Source organism: Pseudopodoces humilis, chromosome 1 (genome assembly GCF_049639895.1).
Source record: "Pseudopodoces humilis isolate 2021_Gansu_Grassland_sample_001 chromosome 1, ASM4963989v1, whole genome shotgun sequence".
Taxonomy (NCBI): Eukaryota; Metazoa; Chordata; class Aves; order Passeriformes; family Paridae; genus Pseudopodoces; species Pseudopodoces humilis.
Window position 1 is genome coordinate 113881689 of NC_142200.1, and position 18209 is coordinate 113899897.

The 18209-nt window shown below is 42.6% G+C and overlaps 1 protein-coding gene across 12 annotated transcripts in view; it reads left to right on the forward strand.

Annotated features, from left to right (window-relative positions):
• Positions 1–7611, forward strand: part of THRB (thyroid hormone receptor beta) — a 157094-nt gene extending 149483 nt beyond the window's left edge. For all 12 annotated transcript variants that reach the window (XM_088054237.1, XM_014248395.2, XM_088054264.1 and 9 more), the window contains 2 exons: positions 441–699; positions 2140–7611. In XM_088054237.1, coding sequence (XP_087910363.1) covers positions 441–699; positions 2140–2381 — 501 coding nt within the window. In that variant the 3' untranslated portion in view covers positions 2382–7611. The remainder of the gene's footprint in view (positions 1–440; positions 700–2139) is intronic.
• Positions 7612–18209: the final 10598 nt, after the last annotated feature.

Here is an 18209-nt window from a genome sequence, read left to right on the forward strand (position 1 = left end):
CTTTTATTTAAAACACAGTCCATTCTTAAAGACCCTCCCAAAAGTTTTTCTTTTCCTCTGGTCAGGTAAGAAATAACTATGGCTGGTAGTAAACTTAACTGGGATGGCACCAACCATTGTGTCTGCACCACCCCCAATTATAGTTTTTTCTGCTGTGGTAAGTTGTAAGCTGAGGGAGCCAATAGCTGTGTTATTGCTAGATTTCCTAAGGGTGTGTGGGGATGCTAACCAGGGAATGTTAACCTGCTGGTAGTTCCTGAGGGCAGGAACAAAGATCCTGGTGGTTTGTGCAGAACAGCATGTTTGGAGGGTAGCTGTGCTTTGTGGGGCAGTGTCCTGGGCTGTGAACTGCAACTTCATGCTTGTGGATTTACTGTAGTTGTAAAAGCCACTCAGTTTGACAAACATGCATTTTTCTTTGCTGTTTATAATTTCTGCAGCTGCCATGTGAAGACCAGATCATCCTTCTGAAAGGCTGCTGTATGGAGATCATGTCCCTCCGAGCAGCAGTTCGCTATGACCCCGAGAGTGAGACTTTAACACTAAATGGGGAGATGGCAGTGACAAGGGGCCAGCTGAAAAATGGGGGTCTTGGCGTAGTGTCTGATGCCATTTTTGACCTGGGCATGTCTCTTTCTTCATTTAACCTGGATGACACCGAGGTTGCCCTTCTTCAGGCTGTTCTGCTCATGTCATCAGGTGAGAACAGAAATATACTGAGATCCAAACAATTTTGAAACTCTTTGGTCTTTGTCACAAGTGTTTTTGTAGAAGAAATAAGGTAGGTTAAATCTTGTAGTGCTGACTAGAGTAATGTGGGAGAAATTTTCTCTCAAAACCCCTCATTTTGGTGAATACTAGGAAAAAAATTCAGGGTGTTCGGAGAGATGGACATAAAAGTGATTTTGGTAACACACCTTGCTTAATTTGGTACTTAGGAATGAGCCAGGGATGATCATCAAGAAAAAAATCAGTTCTGATTCTGAGCCAGTTTGCCTTAAATGTGGAATGGATAATTTGGCAACATTGGTCCTTATGATAAGTTCCCTCTTCCCCTGAGTAATGTCATGCACTGAGCGTTCATACACATTTCCACCAGTCTCATATGTTTAGTTTGACTTGCCCTCTTGTTTTCCGATTTAACAGCACCATTACTTCCTAATGGGCATTTACGAGTTGTGCTGTTTCCCTGTGATGGGACCATTTGCAACTGGTCATGATACAAAAGCAGCACAGACAACTTCCTATGATTTCCAAAGAGTTTCTAACCTTCTCAACTTGAGTATGTTTTTAAATATTCTTCCAGTGATTGTGCCAGCCCAAAGAGGAAATTCCATTCTTGGGCAGTGGCAGATTTGGCAAGATTTTATTTTAAGATGGCTTTGAACATTGGGCACTGAATAACAATACGCTATCAGTAATTTACAACATTAACTGCATCTGAGATAAACAGGTTTCCACATTAATCATAACACAGCACTTCATCTTCCCCATCAAAATATTTTGATTTATTTTTAGGTCCCTACACAGTGATACAGGAGCAGGGCTTTCAGAAGGCAGTTCAAAAAGGACCTGCTTTCCCAGAAGTGTCTCCTGAGAAGTGGCTTTTGAAAGGGGCTTTCCCAGTCCCTGTCTGGGTGCCAGTTTAGACAGCCAGATTTTTGGCCTTTGTTGTTCCTTGATGCTCCATAACAGCTCACCTGGCATCAAATCATGATCAAACCATTGGTCGGATTGTAGGAAAACAGATAGAAAGTAACTGTAATTTAGATATCTGACAAGGAAATATTTTTTTGTTTCTTTATTAGTTGTTTTACAGAAAAACGTAGATAGAAGCCTTAGCTGAAATCAGGGATCTGATGCTCTAGTCACTGTAAGGAAACACTTCCCAAACAGCTACACTCTAAGTGAGGAAAGCAGGCAAAAGATGAAGAAAGGAAGGATTATCTTGTTCTTTTAACAGGGATTGAACTAACAAGTGAGTTGACTGGGGTGAAAGAAATTTTTGGCAGAGCCACAAATGCCCCCTGTCTCTCTCCTTTCTTTCCTAGCATCAGAATCATCCTATTTTTCCTGATTTATAATCAGGCATTTGCTAAAGCAAATAAAAATGATAATTCTGCTGCTTTGTATCTACAGATCGCCCAGGCCTTGTTTGTGTCGAGAGAATAGAAAAGTGTCAAGAGGGTTTCCTCCTGGCGTTCGAACACTACATTAATTACAGAAAACACCATGTTGCACACTTTTGGCCAAAACTGCTGATGAAAGTGACAGACCTGCGAATGATCGGAGCCTGCCATGCCAGCCGCTTCCTGCACATGAAGGTGGAGTGCCCCACAGAACTGTTCCCTCCGTTGTTCCTGGAAGTGTTTGAGGATTAGAGAGACTGAAGTGGTTCTATACACCCCCGTCGCACTACTGGCTGTCATTTCATCCCGTTGCCCAGCTCTTCTCACCTGTTTGTTCTTCTTCTTTCGTGGTCTTCTGTTTCTTGAGACGGGGCTGGGGTTTTGTTTGGGGTTTCTTTTGGGGTTACTGGGGGGCAATTGTATACACATGGATGAAAACATCCCTTTAATGCGGGTACTTGTGACTATTGCAATTTGTTCTTCAGTCTTTTGATGTGAGTGCTTTGACAGCTTAACAGTGAAAATAGGAACAGACCAATCTCATTCACCAGCATTTGTGTGGTCACCAGCTCACACCCATTATTGCCTGGAAAACAGGGGAGAGAGATTGAAGTGGCAGAAAAATAAACTTGCCTTCACGATAAAACAGCTGTTAATTTGACACTGACATTTCTGTCTTGTATTACCTCCTTTTGCAGGGTACAACTGACCAAATCATAATATGAAATTTCTGGTCTTTGTGATTGTTTCTATTGTAACAATTACCACTATGATTTAGGATCTTCATCATCATCATGTTCCCATCATTCTCTGATGCAGTTGCAGATGAGTTTAACTGTGCCCCATAAATCAAGTACTTAAAATAATGCAGAGTGTTAGAAGGGACTGAGTGGGTTTTTTTCCATGTGTATAAGATATTAACATCTTCAGTTACTAAATTTGGACTCCAGGTAAACTTCACTGGAAGGTTTGTTGGAGTGAGGAAGGAAATCTGATCTGAGGTGCTTCTCTTGATAGTGGAGGGGTCTGTTTTTTCTGAGGTGTGTGGAAAATCCATCACTCTGAGGGAGAAGGCTCTCTATCAGGATAGCAGGCAGTGTCTCAGAGTTATTCAGGGATATGAGGGCTCCTATAGAAAGAGGATAAGGAGAATGAAACATACAGGGTGATCTTCAGATGGGACAGAAACCAACTATGTTATTAACAACACTCAAGACTGTAGAGCTTTATCCCAGTAATACAGATAGTGTTGCTCAGCAGTAATTCTTTGTTTTATATATATATATATATATATATATATATATATATATATATATAAAGTTTATATGCACATATATATATAATTTTATATATATATATAATTACAAATCTTCAGCAGATGTCTTAAACATATTTCCATATTTTTATTTTCTCTCTCTCTTTTTCTCTGACTCTGCCCTGTGTGTGTGTGCGTGAATCAGCTGAGTTCTCCCTTCCTACAGGTGTGTCTGTATGTGTTTCATTAGGCTAGATGCTCTCTTGATTCTTTTAATTTATTTCCACTAACTGCACTAGCAGGAACCAAACTGAGCAATGACAAAATGTCCTGCTGCCGAAGTCTGCAAGCCAGTTCTCACAGTCCTGAAATGTTTGGAGGCCAGTGATGAGGACATTGTAGGTAGAGGTTCCTCTCTGTCACCATCTCCATTCAGGGATGCTGTCCCTGGGTTTTATACACTTGATATTAAACCATCCTCTGAATTTGTATGACACATCTAAAACATCTTTCTGTTCTTCCTGGGCACCAGAGACTTAGTTCATGTTTTTTGCACTGCCTCATACCCTATATTCTTTCATGTTGTGCATTGATTTGTACCAGTTTCTTTCTCTGCCATTTATTGACCCATTTGTCTGGCAAATTGTGGGCATTGTTAGACTGGATGTGTTGGCTTTCAAAGCTCATGGCCCATATCTGAACCCATATCTTATGTGTTTATCCCCTCATAAAAACAGGATACTCAGGAAAACTTGTAGATGGGACACGATTTATGTGTGTCAGGAGTTAAATTCTTTCTACCCTTCTTTCTCTACATCATTGATAAAGCATTTAGAGTGATACTGGGCATGTTTTTACGGATGTGGAATCTTGTTGTCCCTGTTGTTTGATATCATATGCACCTGTGATGTGCTATGAGCACTAATGTTATCACTTAGGGGTTTTTTTGTCAGAACATGAAACACATTGGGGTGCTTAGGAGTGCTTTTGCAGCTAGCTGTGAAGACACACCATTGGAGATTAATTCTTAAATATTTGGTGTAGAACCTCTTTTATTGGCTGTGTTGGCTCCATCTTAAAGCATGTGTCTAAACAACATCTCTATTCAAATTCCTTGTAGAGCACTGTCCTGGGGACAAAGAGTCAGAAACTGGCTTTTTGGATAGGTGATTTGGGGTGACTTGATGGAGGACTTAAAGCATGTAATAGAGAACTCAGAAAAGCAGCCAATCCCGTACTTACACTGATGTCTTCACAATCTAGAAACAAAACAACATACTTTTGAGACAATATTAATATAGCAAGGAATATAAAAGCAGAATTAGAGGCCTCCAGGTGTGAATATGGCAACATGTACACATGATATGGGACTTCTACAATTTTATAAGTTTTACAAATTCTACAATTTTTGTAAGTTTAACAAATTAGCATTTTTAACAATAATGTCCAATTCGAAGAGCATTTATTTAAGTAATCCCCCCTTTTTGGTTCTGCCCAACCAAACCAAGTGGTTTGGAGCCACTCTGAGTTTCTAGCCCCGTATTTATTATGTCTAGGATACATGGTAAAAGGAAATAAGACTCCATTTAATCCTTGGCTTAATACTTTTTAATCCTTGGCTAAAGAGTCAAGACTAAATAATATTTCAGGAATGTAGCATAATATGTCTTAGAAGGTTATCTTATTGGTCTAAAATGTAGGGGAAAAGGGACAGGAAAAGTACTGGGAGCTACAGCCATGTATTAGAAATCTACAAAGCTACAAATCTATGACAAATATATGAAAAGCTTAGGCATCAGTGCCTGTGCCCACAGTGACTTGCAAAGAAAAGAGAAATGTGTGTGTCTTTTGAAGCTCTGTTCTGCCATGGATCTGAGCATGAAATTCCTTCTGTAGCCAGTGCAAGTACCTCACCTGTTTGCTTAATGTGAGCTTGAGTAGGCATTCAAGCTTTTGACTGTGTTGCAGATGAGACCCAGAAGAGGAAGCATCACATCTCTTCTTGTTCCAAAATACCAATGCAGATTGGAGCTGTGCTTAGTCAGGGTTCAGAAAATCAGGCCTCCTTCCTTAGGTGATTGCAGATGGACTGAAGTGCCTAAATTCAGGCAACCGACTTAGACAGTTCTGGCAGTGCTCTAAGCAGAAAGGACATACATCAATATGTTTTTCTAGCTTTTCAGGTTAAGTTGGAGTCTAGTAGTTACTAACAGACTGAGTTAGTAGTATTCCCTATCTGAAAATTAAGGCCAAGCTCGTAGTTGAACAGATCTGATGTACTGACATCTAATGGCCTCTGATCTCCTACCAGTCTTACTTTGTGTCACTTCCTTTACTTCCTCAGTACGAACTGCTGAGTTATGTGATCGTGAGAGCAAAACTAACTGACCTTAGCTCTGCAAAGATGTACTTCTAAATATCAGTGGTCTCAAGCCATTGAGGGACCACCTCAGTGGCAGACACCAGTGCCACAGGCAGCACCCTTTGTAGTAACTCCTGAGTGAAATAACAAACTTGTGCTTTCCAGTGCAGTCCAGAGTCTTGTTTCTGCTGGTGCCACATGGCTCTTTTGTGTTTGCTTTGTGGTCCACATGTGGGTCTTACACAGAAGGTTTTTTCTGTCAAACCTGATTGTCACCATTCATGGTATTGCCCTGAGTAACATGTGCATTTAGATACTCATTTCATGTGTAATCTCAGTTAAGTTGTGATATTTATTATAACATATATAGTGCGTGCTAATGATTTTTGTTTACATTCTGCCAAAATGTAGACATTAGAGTTAGACCTCCCAGGTCCAAAATCATCCTTGAGCAGACTGCTTGCTTCTTCAGAGGCAGGTATTAGAAAGAGAAAAAAACTGTCCAGAAAGACAATTTATATCAGAAATCTGCCAAGAGAGGGCTGTTAATCACAAGCAGAGCATGTCATTGCTAGTGATGTATTTTTATGCTATGGAACTCTAATCTGTATGTGTCATATTGACTTCTTGCTGCATGAATCATAAATTTTAAAAATCAGTCTTATGGTTTTGAGATGTAGCCAGCATTCCTAAGGCTAAACCTTTTTCATTGACAGAATCAAAATCCACAACCAAGGAAGGTTTTCCTCTCACTGTGAGAGCAATTGAAAGTGTTCAACATTTATCTTTTCACAAAGGAAGAGGCAACAGAACCTCTTAATGTGTCTTGTTATTGTGATCATCTGGAAATGATTGCCAGACGTTTCCTTTTGATATAGTAATGAAGTGATCTGTATTTGAATTTTATAGAGAGAATTTTATTCTAGTGTGATAGAGATTTATTTTCCACTTAAGACTCAAAATGGTGTGAGAACATTTTTGGTTTTGTTTTTTTTTACTATGGTATATTTTTGCTTTAAAATTAAAAACAAAACAAAAAAAGGTTTGGCCTTATCACAAAGTTTTAGTATAGATGTTAGCAAATGCAAAGAGTATGCATTATTTGTGTGTATCCACATTGACTGATGTCGCCTTCAAAAAGCAATATTGTGCAGGTAATAAGTTGTTTGTGACTGTCCATTGCACAGTTTACCTTCTTTAAAAGCTAACCTTGTTTATGCACAAGACAATCAAATGTAAATCTACATCAGCACCCAGGTGTGGATTAAATTTATGTAAATTACTGAGCACAATGTAAAACATTAAAAGACACTTTATTTAATTACACATTTAATGTTGGTAAAGATAGTATCAGGGCATGAACTAGCTGACATACTGTAATTTCTTTTTCTCTTTTTCTACTTCCTTAGCACTCTACAATTTCAGTTTGCTCATAAATACATCAAATTAGTCATTCATATTTTTTTTAAAGAGGAGGGTGGTTTGGGTTGTTTATTTGTTTTTATGAAATTGGTTGGGACGACTTTCTACTTTGTCTGTGAGGTTTGTGGGTTTTGCTTATTTGTTTTCTTTTTTTATATCAGTTTCATGCCCTGAGGGTAAGGCAAACATTACACCGTACAGTAAAAAACAAAGTACCTTGGATGATGTATTTTTTTGCAAACAGTGTTAAGAGTTATGCTAGATTGGTAATATTTTTTCAGCCTAAAATATATTAAAAAAAAAAAATCTGTGATCACAAATGTTTTAAACTATCTAAAGAGAAAATTTGTATATTTGGGGAAGAAAATAATTTTTACATAGCTTTTGTATGCAGATATTAAAATGTAATTATGAATATAGTGGGCATAGATAACTGTGTAAGCTTGAATTCTAAAAAAGAAAAAGCTTATAACTGAAAAGTGGTCCTGGTGTCTCTGTCTCTTTGTTGCAGGATCCTTTGTCAGCTCTGTCTCACACTTCCAAGCCACTGGAATGGGAAAAGTAAGACCTAGAGCACAATGTTTTATCAGCTCTAACCTGTTCACATTTCTGTGCTTCTGCATCCCTTTCATCATCTGCCTCATATCTTATCTCCTCTCCTCCGTTCCCTTGGGCAGCCAACCAAAGGTTTTCACTTCCTCACTCTTCAGAGCAGCCAACCTTAATTTACTCCAGTGAACCAACTCTTGATTTATGTCTCACTCAATTATATTTTTTAAGGGAACGCCCTTTCTTTCCTTCTCCACTCCCAGTCTAAACAGGGATGGTGTGACAGGAGCAATAAGTTTCCCATCTTTTCATACTTTCCGTACCTTGGTCTCCTACCTATTGGAGAAGATCTCATTCAGATATTTTCTCTAGTCTTACTTTCCATTGCAGTTCTGATTTCTCCTCCAGTTCTTTCACTCCCTCCTGGAAGAAGACAGACCTATTGCCTGGAGCCAAAACAATTTCTTGGCCTGTCCCAGATGGCAAACCTGTTTTGGGCTCTTGTTTCACGGTGATTCCCACAGGCATTTCCTGGCTGGCTGCCAGCTCCTGCTCCTGGTCCCCTTCCACAGGAGGTGCTGGCAGCTTCCCGAGGGATGCTGAGCTCCCTCAGCTCCCTCTGTCTGCACCCCTGGGAGCACATTCCTGACACCGGCCTTCCTGTCCCTGGGGAGTGCTGTGGCAGCACCTCCAGGGTTTGTTCCCCCCGTGGCCTGTGGGAAGAGGGGCTGCCTTCAAAGGCAGGAGCTGTATGTGAGGAGCCAGAGGGAAAGCGTGAAATCCCTGCTGTGCCTTAAATGGAATCCCTTCGATCTCTCCAGTTCAGGCGCCCGCGTGGGGAAACCTCTGCTGGGTTTGCACCGAGAGAGCAGCTCTGGAGTGAGGAATTAATCTGGTGTGTAAAAACTTGTTTACTGGATGTGAAGAAATAGTTCTGCTCCCACAGATGCCAGTGCTCTGGGTATAATATTTTCAGCTTCATTTGTAGTGGTGAAATCTGTTTTTCAAAAAGTAGTGTGTTATCTGTGGATTCTGAGAGCCACAAATTTGCTTCAGTACATCTTTATCACTGTTTATCACTGCAGAGAACAACACAAGAGATGGTAGCTCTTCCCCTGGAGCTCTGGCTAAAGCAGGAGTGTGTTTTTGCCCTGTGGGCTGCCTCTTGCACCTTGAGCCTGCTGGTGAACACATGTGCAGTTTGTTTGCCCACTTGGTGACAGTGCGTGAGGGTTTTCTGTCTTTGAAAACTGAGCCATGTCTGAAGGATTTTCTCTGTGAACTTGGGAGTCTAACAACAAACAAATGTGTGTCATACTCATGGTCACGTGTGCTGTGTGGTAGCATCAGTAGTTCCAAAATGAAAATTTGCATATTAAAAATGACTGCAAACACATCGCCTTTGAAGTAAGTAAAAGGGTATGTACAAAAGTCCCTCCATTCTGTTTTATCGTATTGCAGCCCTCCTTACTGTTCACCAGGTAGAGAAAACTCCTTTCCAGACTGAATCACAGAGCATCTCTCCCCTCATGCCTATGCCTGGTGAAAGCACTGACCCTGCAGGTGCTGCCACAAGCTACCTCAGTACGCACAATGATATGCCTGATGTCCCTTGGAAAAACTAGAAAAAAACCAGAGGAAGCTCCTTTGTGTCATTTGAGAGAGCTTTGAGACTGCTAATGTCAAGGAATAATGAAAGGTTTGTGGGGTCTCTGAGTCAGAGGTCCCTAAGGGAGAAATGAAATGTCTCCTGGGTCATCCTGACCTTGTGGTGTCTTGAAAAATTACAAACTTGGAAAAGTGGTTTGACCTCTGTACCCTGCTGTGCAGAGCTGGAGTAGAACCTACAGGGAAAACAAGATAATCCTTAGTGGATTGTATTTGGAAAACACAGTGTAAAAAAGTAGAGAAGGACATCAGCAAATCAAAAGAAAACCCAGAATGAGTCCTTTTCTGAATTTCATTGGAATTTGAATTTGCAAAAGGCTGTTTGAGTGAGTATGGGGGTAGCTTCAAGCAGTGTTTCTCTGAACAGAAATATTCTAGTTACAAGAAATAAAAGAAGTTTTGCAAAATCCAAACACAAGCCATATTTAAAGGGGAAAAAATGTGTTATATGTGGCTGCAAGGTCTCTGGTATTTCCTTGCTCAGAGATAGGAACAAAAAGGGGAAGAAGTCTTTGCTGGGATAACCATAAAGGCAGAGAGCTTCACTGCCTGATGTAATGTTTAAAATGGAAAGGAAAGCTGGGTCATGTCTTTGTGTGCATATAAAGTTGCAACAGGAGTTGGTTAGGGCTGAAAACATGTCCCAGGTAAAATCTCAGAGAGAGAGAGGGAGGGAGGGAGGGAGGGGAAGGAATGAAGGGAGGGAGGGAGGGAGGGAGGGAGGGAGGGAGGGAGGGAGGGAGGGAGGGAGGGAGGGAGGGAGGGAGGGAGGGAGGGGAAGGAATGAAGGGAGGGAGGGAGGGAGGGAGGGAGGGAGGGAGGGAGGGAGGGAGGGAGGGAGGGAGGGAGGGAGGGAGGGAGGGAGAGAGGGAGGGAGGGAGGGAGGGAGGGAGGGAGGGAGTCAGATAATGACAGAAGGTGAAATCCAGGCGGTGGTTTAGTGAAGTTGTTCCTTGCTCTAGTAAAGTGAAGGAGGGTTCACAGGTATTGTCTGTTGCTTTCACAAAAGGCACAAGAAAGTGTTTGGCACCTGAGACAGAAACATAACCCACACGTTAAAACCAGCCCTTCTTGGTGAAGTGGGTCAGAACCCATGACTGTGAGGAGCAGAGAGCCTGCAAGATGCATAACCATGAACCTTCCAGAGGACTGAGTCAGGGAGGAGTTGGAAACATCTAACTCAATGTGACTGTGTTGCCAGGAGTTCCTTTATTTCTTCTGGGCAGGAAATCCAGACTCAGAGGGGTCTGACAGACATTAGGTACCAGTGCCTTAAAGACTCCATGATGAGGTGGGATAACCTGGATGTCTTCTTGCCCTCCCACTGCTGTGCTCCCCTCCTGCCTAGGGAACAAGTGTGGTGGCTTTGCCTGGCTGCTCTGTGACTGTGGTGGGAAATTTTTCAGACTTCCCAAAAAATGGTGGGGCAAGCAGGGTAAGTTTTTCTCCTGAATTCCAGAGCACACACCAAAACTGCTGACCTCTCCCTCTTGCCAAAGTGAGCTCCTTGCTCTCTGTGCCCACAATCCTGGCTCTAGCCCTGAGACTCCCACGTGGAATGAAATAGCTGAGCACGCTCTGAGCTGGCTCAGCTGGAACCCTTGGAGGTGAAGCCTGCCTTTGTGACTGCCTGGACAGTGAACAAGGCACTCTTCCATTCAGTCAGTGCCTGCTTTGTCTATCATGTGTTGATCACCTCAGTCCTAGACACTATTCTCTTCCAGAGAGAGCAGAGAGCTCTCCCAGAGCTCCCACTAATGGCCTGTGAAGGCAGGTCCTGGCATCCATCCAGCATTCCAGAGCAGCATGTGTGGAGAAGGAATGTACCCCAGAGGCATGAGACGCCTCTGGAAGTCCTGCAGACACCAGACATGGGATGAATGACACCAGAACAGACTTCTACTCACCAGGTACTGAGCTACAGAGATGGAGTGATGGTCACAAAGGTCTGCCTGGAGGAAATGGGTGGTGACAACAGGGACAGATCTGTGGCCTCCAAAGCCTGTTGCAAAGCTCAGGAGCAGAGTACTCTTTGACAGAACTCTGTAGTGATAAAATAGGCATCTGTTGGTTCTAAAATCCCAATATTCACTTGTTTGTTTCCATCAGAAGTATCCTGTCACTGGAGTTATAAGTTTGCATTGCTGCCAGGGCCCAAGGGAAAACTGAGATTATGAGGGAAGGAAGTTCTTCCATCCAGAAACACAGGGGGTTGAGCTCCCTGCAGACTGTGATTCTGTGCATATGCTCAACTTTGCACTCAACACAGGGCTAAAAAGCAAAACAAGGCCAAGCCATTTCCTAGCTATATCCCTAAAGCCCTGTGTTGAAAAGGAGGTGCTCATTGCCCTTTAAATCAAAGGTCCTCTGGGCCAGTTCCATTTTGGGAGCCAAGGATGGCATCAAGTCCCGGGCTGCCCTGTGCTGAGAGCAAGGGAACACACCGGGCTGGGAGCACCCATGGTGAAATCAGCACGTGCCTCGAGCAGCTGCCAGGCACACAGCCCTGTGAGCCTGGAGCTGCTGGAACTGCACTCCAGCTCCAGCTCCAGCACCAGGGCTTGGCTGCTGGTCTGAACCCAGGGCAGAAAAGGACACAGAGCCCACTTGGGGTGTGAGGTGTGGGATTCTCCTTAATTTCATTTTTATTTCAAGTTCTGTTAAAGAAATCAGTAATGAAACTAGGGGGTCACCTAATGCTAATGATAGCTTGTCACATTTCTAGCTGTGCTGATCTGATCAGATTTGCCTCTAGCCTTGGCTTCAGGCAGTTGAATGCACCTACACTCCATTATTACCACACAAGTTTCTTCCTTAACTGGGCATGATGACAGTGTTTTCAATTTCAAAATAAACTTTGCAATATCCATTCCTTTTTAATGGTGGAAAATGTTTATAAAGATTTTACACAAGAGATGTCAAGACAAGATAGGTGTCTAGGCCAGGAGAAGAGGCTGGACTAATAAGCCAGGCTTCAAAATCGTTTGTATAACTTGTGATGCTGCACTTTTATCTATCCACAGCTCCAGAAGATTGACCCCAGTAAGATTTTAATTTTCAACAAGGAAGTAAGGCTTATTTCCCTTCTTCTGGGCCTCCAGAAGTCTCCAGAAGAGACTTAGGAGATGTTTGCCTTCCTCAGAGCCAAGATGCTTGACTTTTTCAATGTCAAAGGAGCCCCTCTCAGCTGTTGACATTTATCTCTGCTGCAGATGAAGTTATCTTCCTATTCAAAGTATATTTTAAGCAGAGAGGTTGATCAAGAGGGAATACTTGTCTGCACTGGCCATTTGATGGTCGTTCCTACATGTCACCCACGTGCACACGCTGACTCCTGGGCATTTTCCTTTCCCGTGTGCCGTAGTAGCTGCTGCCCTTGGATCAGAGGTCAGATGCCAAGGGCTTGTAAGAAGGAGAGTTGCTCTGGCTGCCTGCCAGTGCTCTCTGTAGATTGGAAATGCCATCACTCTAAAAGTACTGCAAAGGCTTATATTCTTTGTGAGAGGGTGCAGATTTTTCCTGTTGCATGAGTTAAGGGTCAGTTATGAAAACCTTGCTGTTCTTTTACAAGCTGTGAGATAGCTCAGGACTGCATTATTCTTGGACCATATTTGGAGTGGTCTAGTGCTGACCATAAGAACATATTCTGAGCTTTAATTCACTTGGCACTTGTTTTAGAAGTTGGCCTAGTATCATTGTATTTAGAAATCTGTTGCCTTCCCTCTAAGCATCCATCATGTTCCTGAAATGGGTGCTGACTAGTCTGTACCGAGTTTTCCCCTTCTTTTTTCACTCTGTCACTTCAGACCCACTGGATGGAATAATTTTTGCACAACGCAAACTGATGACTAATAAGACCCAAGACTTAAAGCTGCTTTTGAAATTCCACTTCTTGAAGAAAACCCCTCTATTTCTCTTCTCTGTATAAATCTCTGTGTAAAATGCCTTGTCCAATACAGAAATATTTCCTACTGCTTCTGCATTGGAGCATCAGTATGATTTTTAAGTGCAAATGGGGTAACCAACAGATGACAACTGTAGCCTACTACAAGCAAGCAGAGAGAGAAGGAATAGCTTAAGGTTTGTTTTATTTAAAGAGCTAACTGATGATGATGTGTTTGGCTTCAGACCCAAAAGCTGTTAAAACTGTTCAGAGATCAAGTGGATATAGAAAGAAATACTGCATGTAAGTTAGTGATCCCCAAATATATTTTAGTAATAATCTTTCTGAATAAAACATCTATTTTTTTTTCCCTAAAGTGACATTGAGAAGTGGTACACTTTTCTAACAAAAAGTGAGGGAACTTTGGCTTTTTTTGCCAGTTTTACTCTGCTCAGAACCTGTGTAACGGGGGAAAACCCCAAAGGAACTGGGCTTTGCAAAGCATCTCATTTGGTTGGAAAGCAAACTTTCTAGCTAACCCAGCTTGAAACACCACATTCCAACCATAGGTTCAATGCACATACACAAATGAAGCTACAAAATAAAGTGCTTTTTCCTGAGCCCTGATTTTGTGACAGCAGCCTAGCACACTGAGTGCCTGGTCAAACCCTGCCAGCTGTGAAGCAGGGCAGAGTGTTGGTGCCTCTGTTGTTTAAAATGTCAGGACTCTTCCCACATGGAAAAGGTGGTGCATTATGCTGTCAATGTTGATTTTGCAGCTAGACAATAAGTGGTAGCTTGTGTGACAGACAAGCTGATGAATAGTTTCAGGGAGCCGTTTGTCATCTAAAATGTCTCTGCTGAGAAATATCCCCTGGCTGTCAGTCTGGAGGGACCAGGATTGCTGTCAGAGCCTTTGTAAGCACCAGGGTGGTTTTGGTCTGATTCTGCACACTCTTCTTTGAGCTGCTCCATGGTTCTTACAGCACACAGCTGGTGAGCACATGCGTGAGGGAGGGAGGAAATTCTTCTGCCTGAAAATCATATCCTATTCACAACACCAGCATCATTTACACTTTTTGTAACCGGTCCATGAAGACAGGCTGAGCTCGTCCCTTTGAGGAGTCTGGGCAGAGAAGTGCATTGAAAGCACAGGTGGTTGTTTCCTTTGGATCTTCACTTGTGAATGCACACTGGGCTGTTTGGAAGACTGCATTTCAAACCGGTTTAGAGACAAAGCTGGTTTTCCAACTAAATTAGATGTTTTGTAAAAGCATTCTTCTTTCCATCAACTTCATTGATTCTGCAGTTCAGGTATTCTTCAAATATAGGATTGCAGTTCATCCTGGGACTTCAGCATGGGTGTGAAACCTCAGAAACTAACACCTTCAGCTGGAACAAAACGAACCTGCCTTTGGAAATGTAGCCATAGGATCTTCTAAAGCTTATCTCCCTAGCCAGGCTGCCTCTCATTCCTTATCACCTGGCCTCTATGCACAATGCCAATGTGTAATGAGCTCCAAACTCTGAAGACCCCTCCCCTGCAGGAGAATGGAGAGACAGAATCCATAGCACGTGCTTTCAGAAAGCATCTCTGCCATTCCTGATTAACTTTGGCAGACCAAATTAAGCTTCTCTTTCGACAATTTTCTTTCTCAAAGTGCTTTGCCAAAACTGCAAAAGTCAGAGAAAGAAGAAAAATCCAGCTAATCTAAACTATAGCAAACCTCCAGTCAAGGAGCTTGCCAGACTGATGAACAGGTTACACAAATTACTGACTTATATTTACCTTTCTGCCTCCTCCCCTCAGTCGTTTTATTTCACAAGTTTTGCTAGGGAGATTGTAGATTAAATACAGGAGCTTTGCCCAAACCAGTAGCAAAAAGTACCGGAGAGCCTAAAGTGAAAAACAGGAAGCTTCTACACCACAGGAATCCTGAATGTTCAGTTTAAAGAGGATTCACTGATTGGAAAACACTAAATATTGACTTGAGGGCAATAAGAATGATGAATGTTCAGAAAGGAGAATGTGAGATCCATTTAAAGAAATTTAAAAAAAAGAAAAGAGGAGAAGTAGTCCAGCTGAAAGTCTTATTTTGCACTTTGGGAGGAGAAATCTAAAATTACGTAACTATGCAAAAACCCTAGGAAAAGTGTTTAAGGCTTCAAAAGCTAAGGAACTCCATGGAATACTGAGTTGCATATGACCTCTAAAGCTTGAAAAGGAATGGCAAAATTGTTCCCAAAAGGCCAGAAAATGTCCATTTACTGAATTCTGAATATTAAACAGACCCTCCAGACATGGGAATAGACTTCAAGTACCTGTCACAGCCTCGGTCTTTGCTGCCTCCTCCCTGCTCATCCCTCAGGCCAAGCTGAGGGGTTTGTGGTGGGCAGCCCTGAGCTCTTCACCCAGCCCCACACAGCAGGAGGCTGGCTGAGGCTCAGCATGCGGGCTCTGGTTTCCAGGAACAAAGGCTCCTACTATGTTCTTGCACAGCCTGCAGGCAAGGATCTGGCATTGAAAGGAGCAACACGTTCGACCCCTCCCCGTGGCCAAGAATGTTTGCACTTGGCCAACTTGGTCAAGATGACCGAAATGGGCAGGGGCAGCAGGAGCAGCAGGAGAGTTGGGAAAGGAGTGACTGCCACACATCATTGTTTTCTGGGTTTTAGAAACCTTCCAAAGCCAGGTTGAAGGCTGGGACACACAACCATTCCTAGGTCTCCAGCTCTTGGGATCTTAGAATCATTAAGGTTGCAAAAGACCTCTAAGACCATCAAGTCCAGCTGTTAACCCTGCCAAAGCCATCATTAAACCCATCCCAAAATGCCATCTCTACATGTCTTTTGACCACAAGAATGGTGATTCTACTGCTTTCCTTGGCAGCTTGTTCCAGTGCCTGACCACCTCTTCAGTGAAGGAATTTTACCTAATGTCCAGTCCAAACCTCCCCTGGTGCAACTCAAAGCCATCTCCTATTGTCCTGTTGCTTGTTAGCTGGGAGAAGAGAGTGACATAGAATCACAGAATTCTGAGGTTGGAAAAGGCCTCCAAGATCATCAGGTCCAACAGATGAGCCCACTTGAAGCCCAAACTCAATGTGCTGCATGACCTGACACCACTGACCCCGTTCCATCACTGCACCTAAGAGACAGAGACAATCTGGAGTTCCTGCACCAGATCCTGGCGTGGTCAGCTCCGTGGGACCACACAGGAATATTGTTCATCAATTCCATCTTCAACAAATTCAATTCTGAAAATGCCACCAAGGCAGAAATACATTCCCCAAATTGTGGGGGAGCCCAAACAGGCCTAGCACAAATAGGAGACCTCTCCAACTTGAATGGTGACTCTGTGAGGCTCCCTGGCCTCTATGGCCAATTGTGGGACTGTTCCTCCTATCCAAGGCACAGATCCCCACCCTGTTGTCAGCTCCAGCCACACGTGATGGGAGAGTAAAACCATCAGCTTGCTGGTTGAAAATACTAATTCCTACCTTGTGCCATCACAGGGCACCTTTCCAGCTATTTCAGGTATGCAGAACCAATGATCCATTTTCATCTTAACTCTACTCCACCTTCCAGCATTAAGAGAGACGATGCTGCCCTTCTGTGCATGGAAAAGTCACACCTTTATTTCACATAGTCACATTTTTTGATCTTTGCTAATTTTCATCTCTAACTCAATTCTGCTTTTCTATAAAATGTGGTGTGTTGTTTAACTTTCACTTGTTCTATTTGGTTTCCTTGACAAAGGCAACACAGTAGTTTTTAATTCTTCATAGAAGTCCTGTTGCTACCCATAGTAATAAATTAAATTTCTCATCACATATAATTTGTTTTTATGATCACGTGCTCATCCAGCTTGAAAGAGTGGGACTTATTTTGAAATAATTGAGTAAATTAACTACCTAGGAAAGCAAAGGTAGGACTTAATAATGTCCAGTATGCTTGTATACTTGAAATTTAATATCTGTAACACAAGCAATTCTTGTTCTTTCTCACCTTTTTGTAGGACAGAATAGCACCTGTTACAACCAGACTGTGTGCCAGGCTGGCCAATGTCTGAAAATCATGACCATCATTTTCTCCAGTGTGTCATGGAACAGATGGCTTTCCAAGTCAGCACCAAACCACAGTCCCCAGTGCTCTGATGGGGGACCCTGACCTCTCTTCTCTGTGCTGCTTGTAAGATACACCCATGGGCAGACTGAGCCAGCCTTTTCTGGCAGGTAAGGTCACTTACCAAGATCTCTATTTTATTCTTTCAATATATTTTTAATATATTTTGAAGAAAACCAGCAGGCTGGAGCCAACTGATAGTCTGTTCCCAATGTGTGGGATCTGACAGGTCTGAAAAAGGGATGGAAAAACAGGTAAGACTTTGTTTATGTGCCAGTCAGGACAAGCCCACAAAAGCAGACCTGTCATCTATCCTTATCTCACTGGTTTGGAGCAATTCAGTACAGAGAAAAATTATGTAATGAGAAGATACAAACATGCTAGAGAGAACATATACTCTGGAACAGTTTACCCAAAGAAATTGTGGCTGCCCCACCCTTGGAAGTGTTCAAGGCCAGGTTGGATGGGGCTCTGAGCAACCTGGTCTAGTGAAAGGTGTCTCTGCCCCCAGCAAGGGGGTTGGATCTTTAAGGACCCATTCAACCCAGGCCATTTTTGGTAAAGATCATAAAATGATCTCCTGATCATTGAAAAGCAAGATGGCAGAGAGTAATGCAAGTTCCCTGAGCTCTGTTACAGAAATTACAACAAATATAACAGAAAATCAGAAGCCAGAGAAGCTTTTGCTTAATCACACCTCTTTAATTAAAATGTCCCATACATGTGGTCAAGAAAAGAAACATGCTAATGTGAGCACAGTGTAGAGAAGATGTTTATAGTTTAGCATCCTCTCATTTTTTCCTCTTAGGTTGTTCT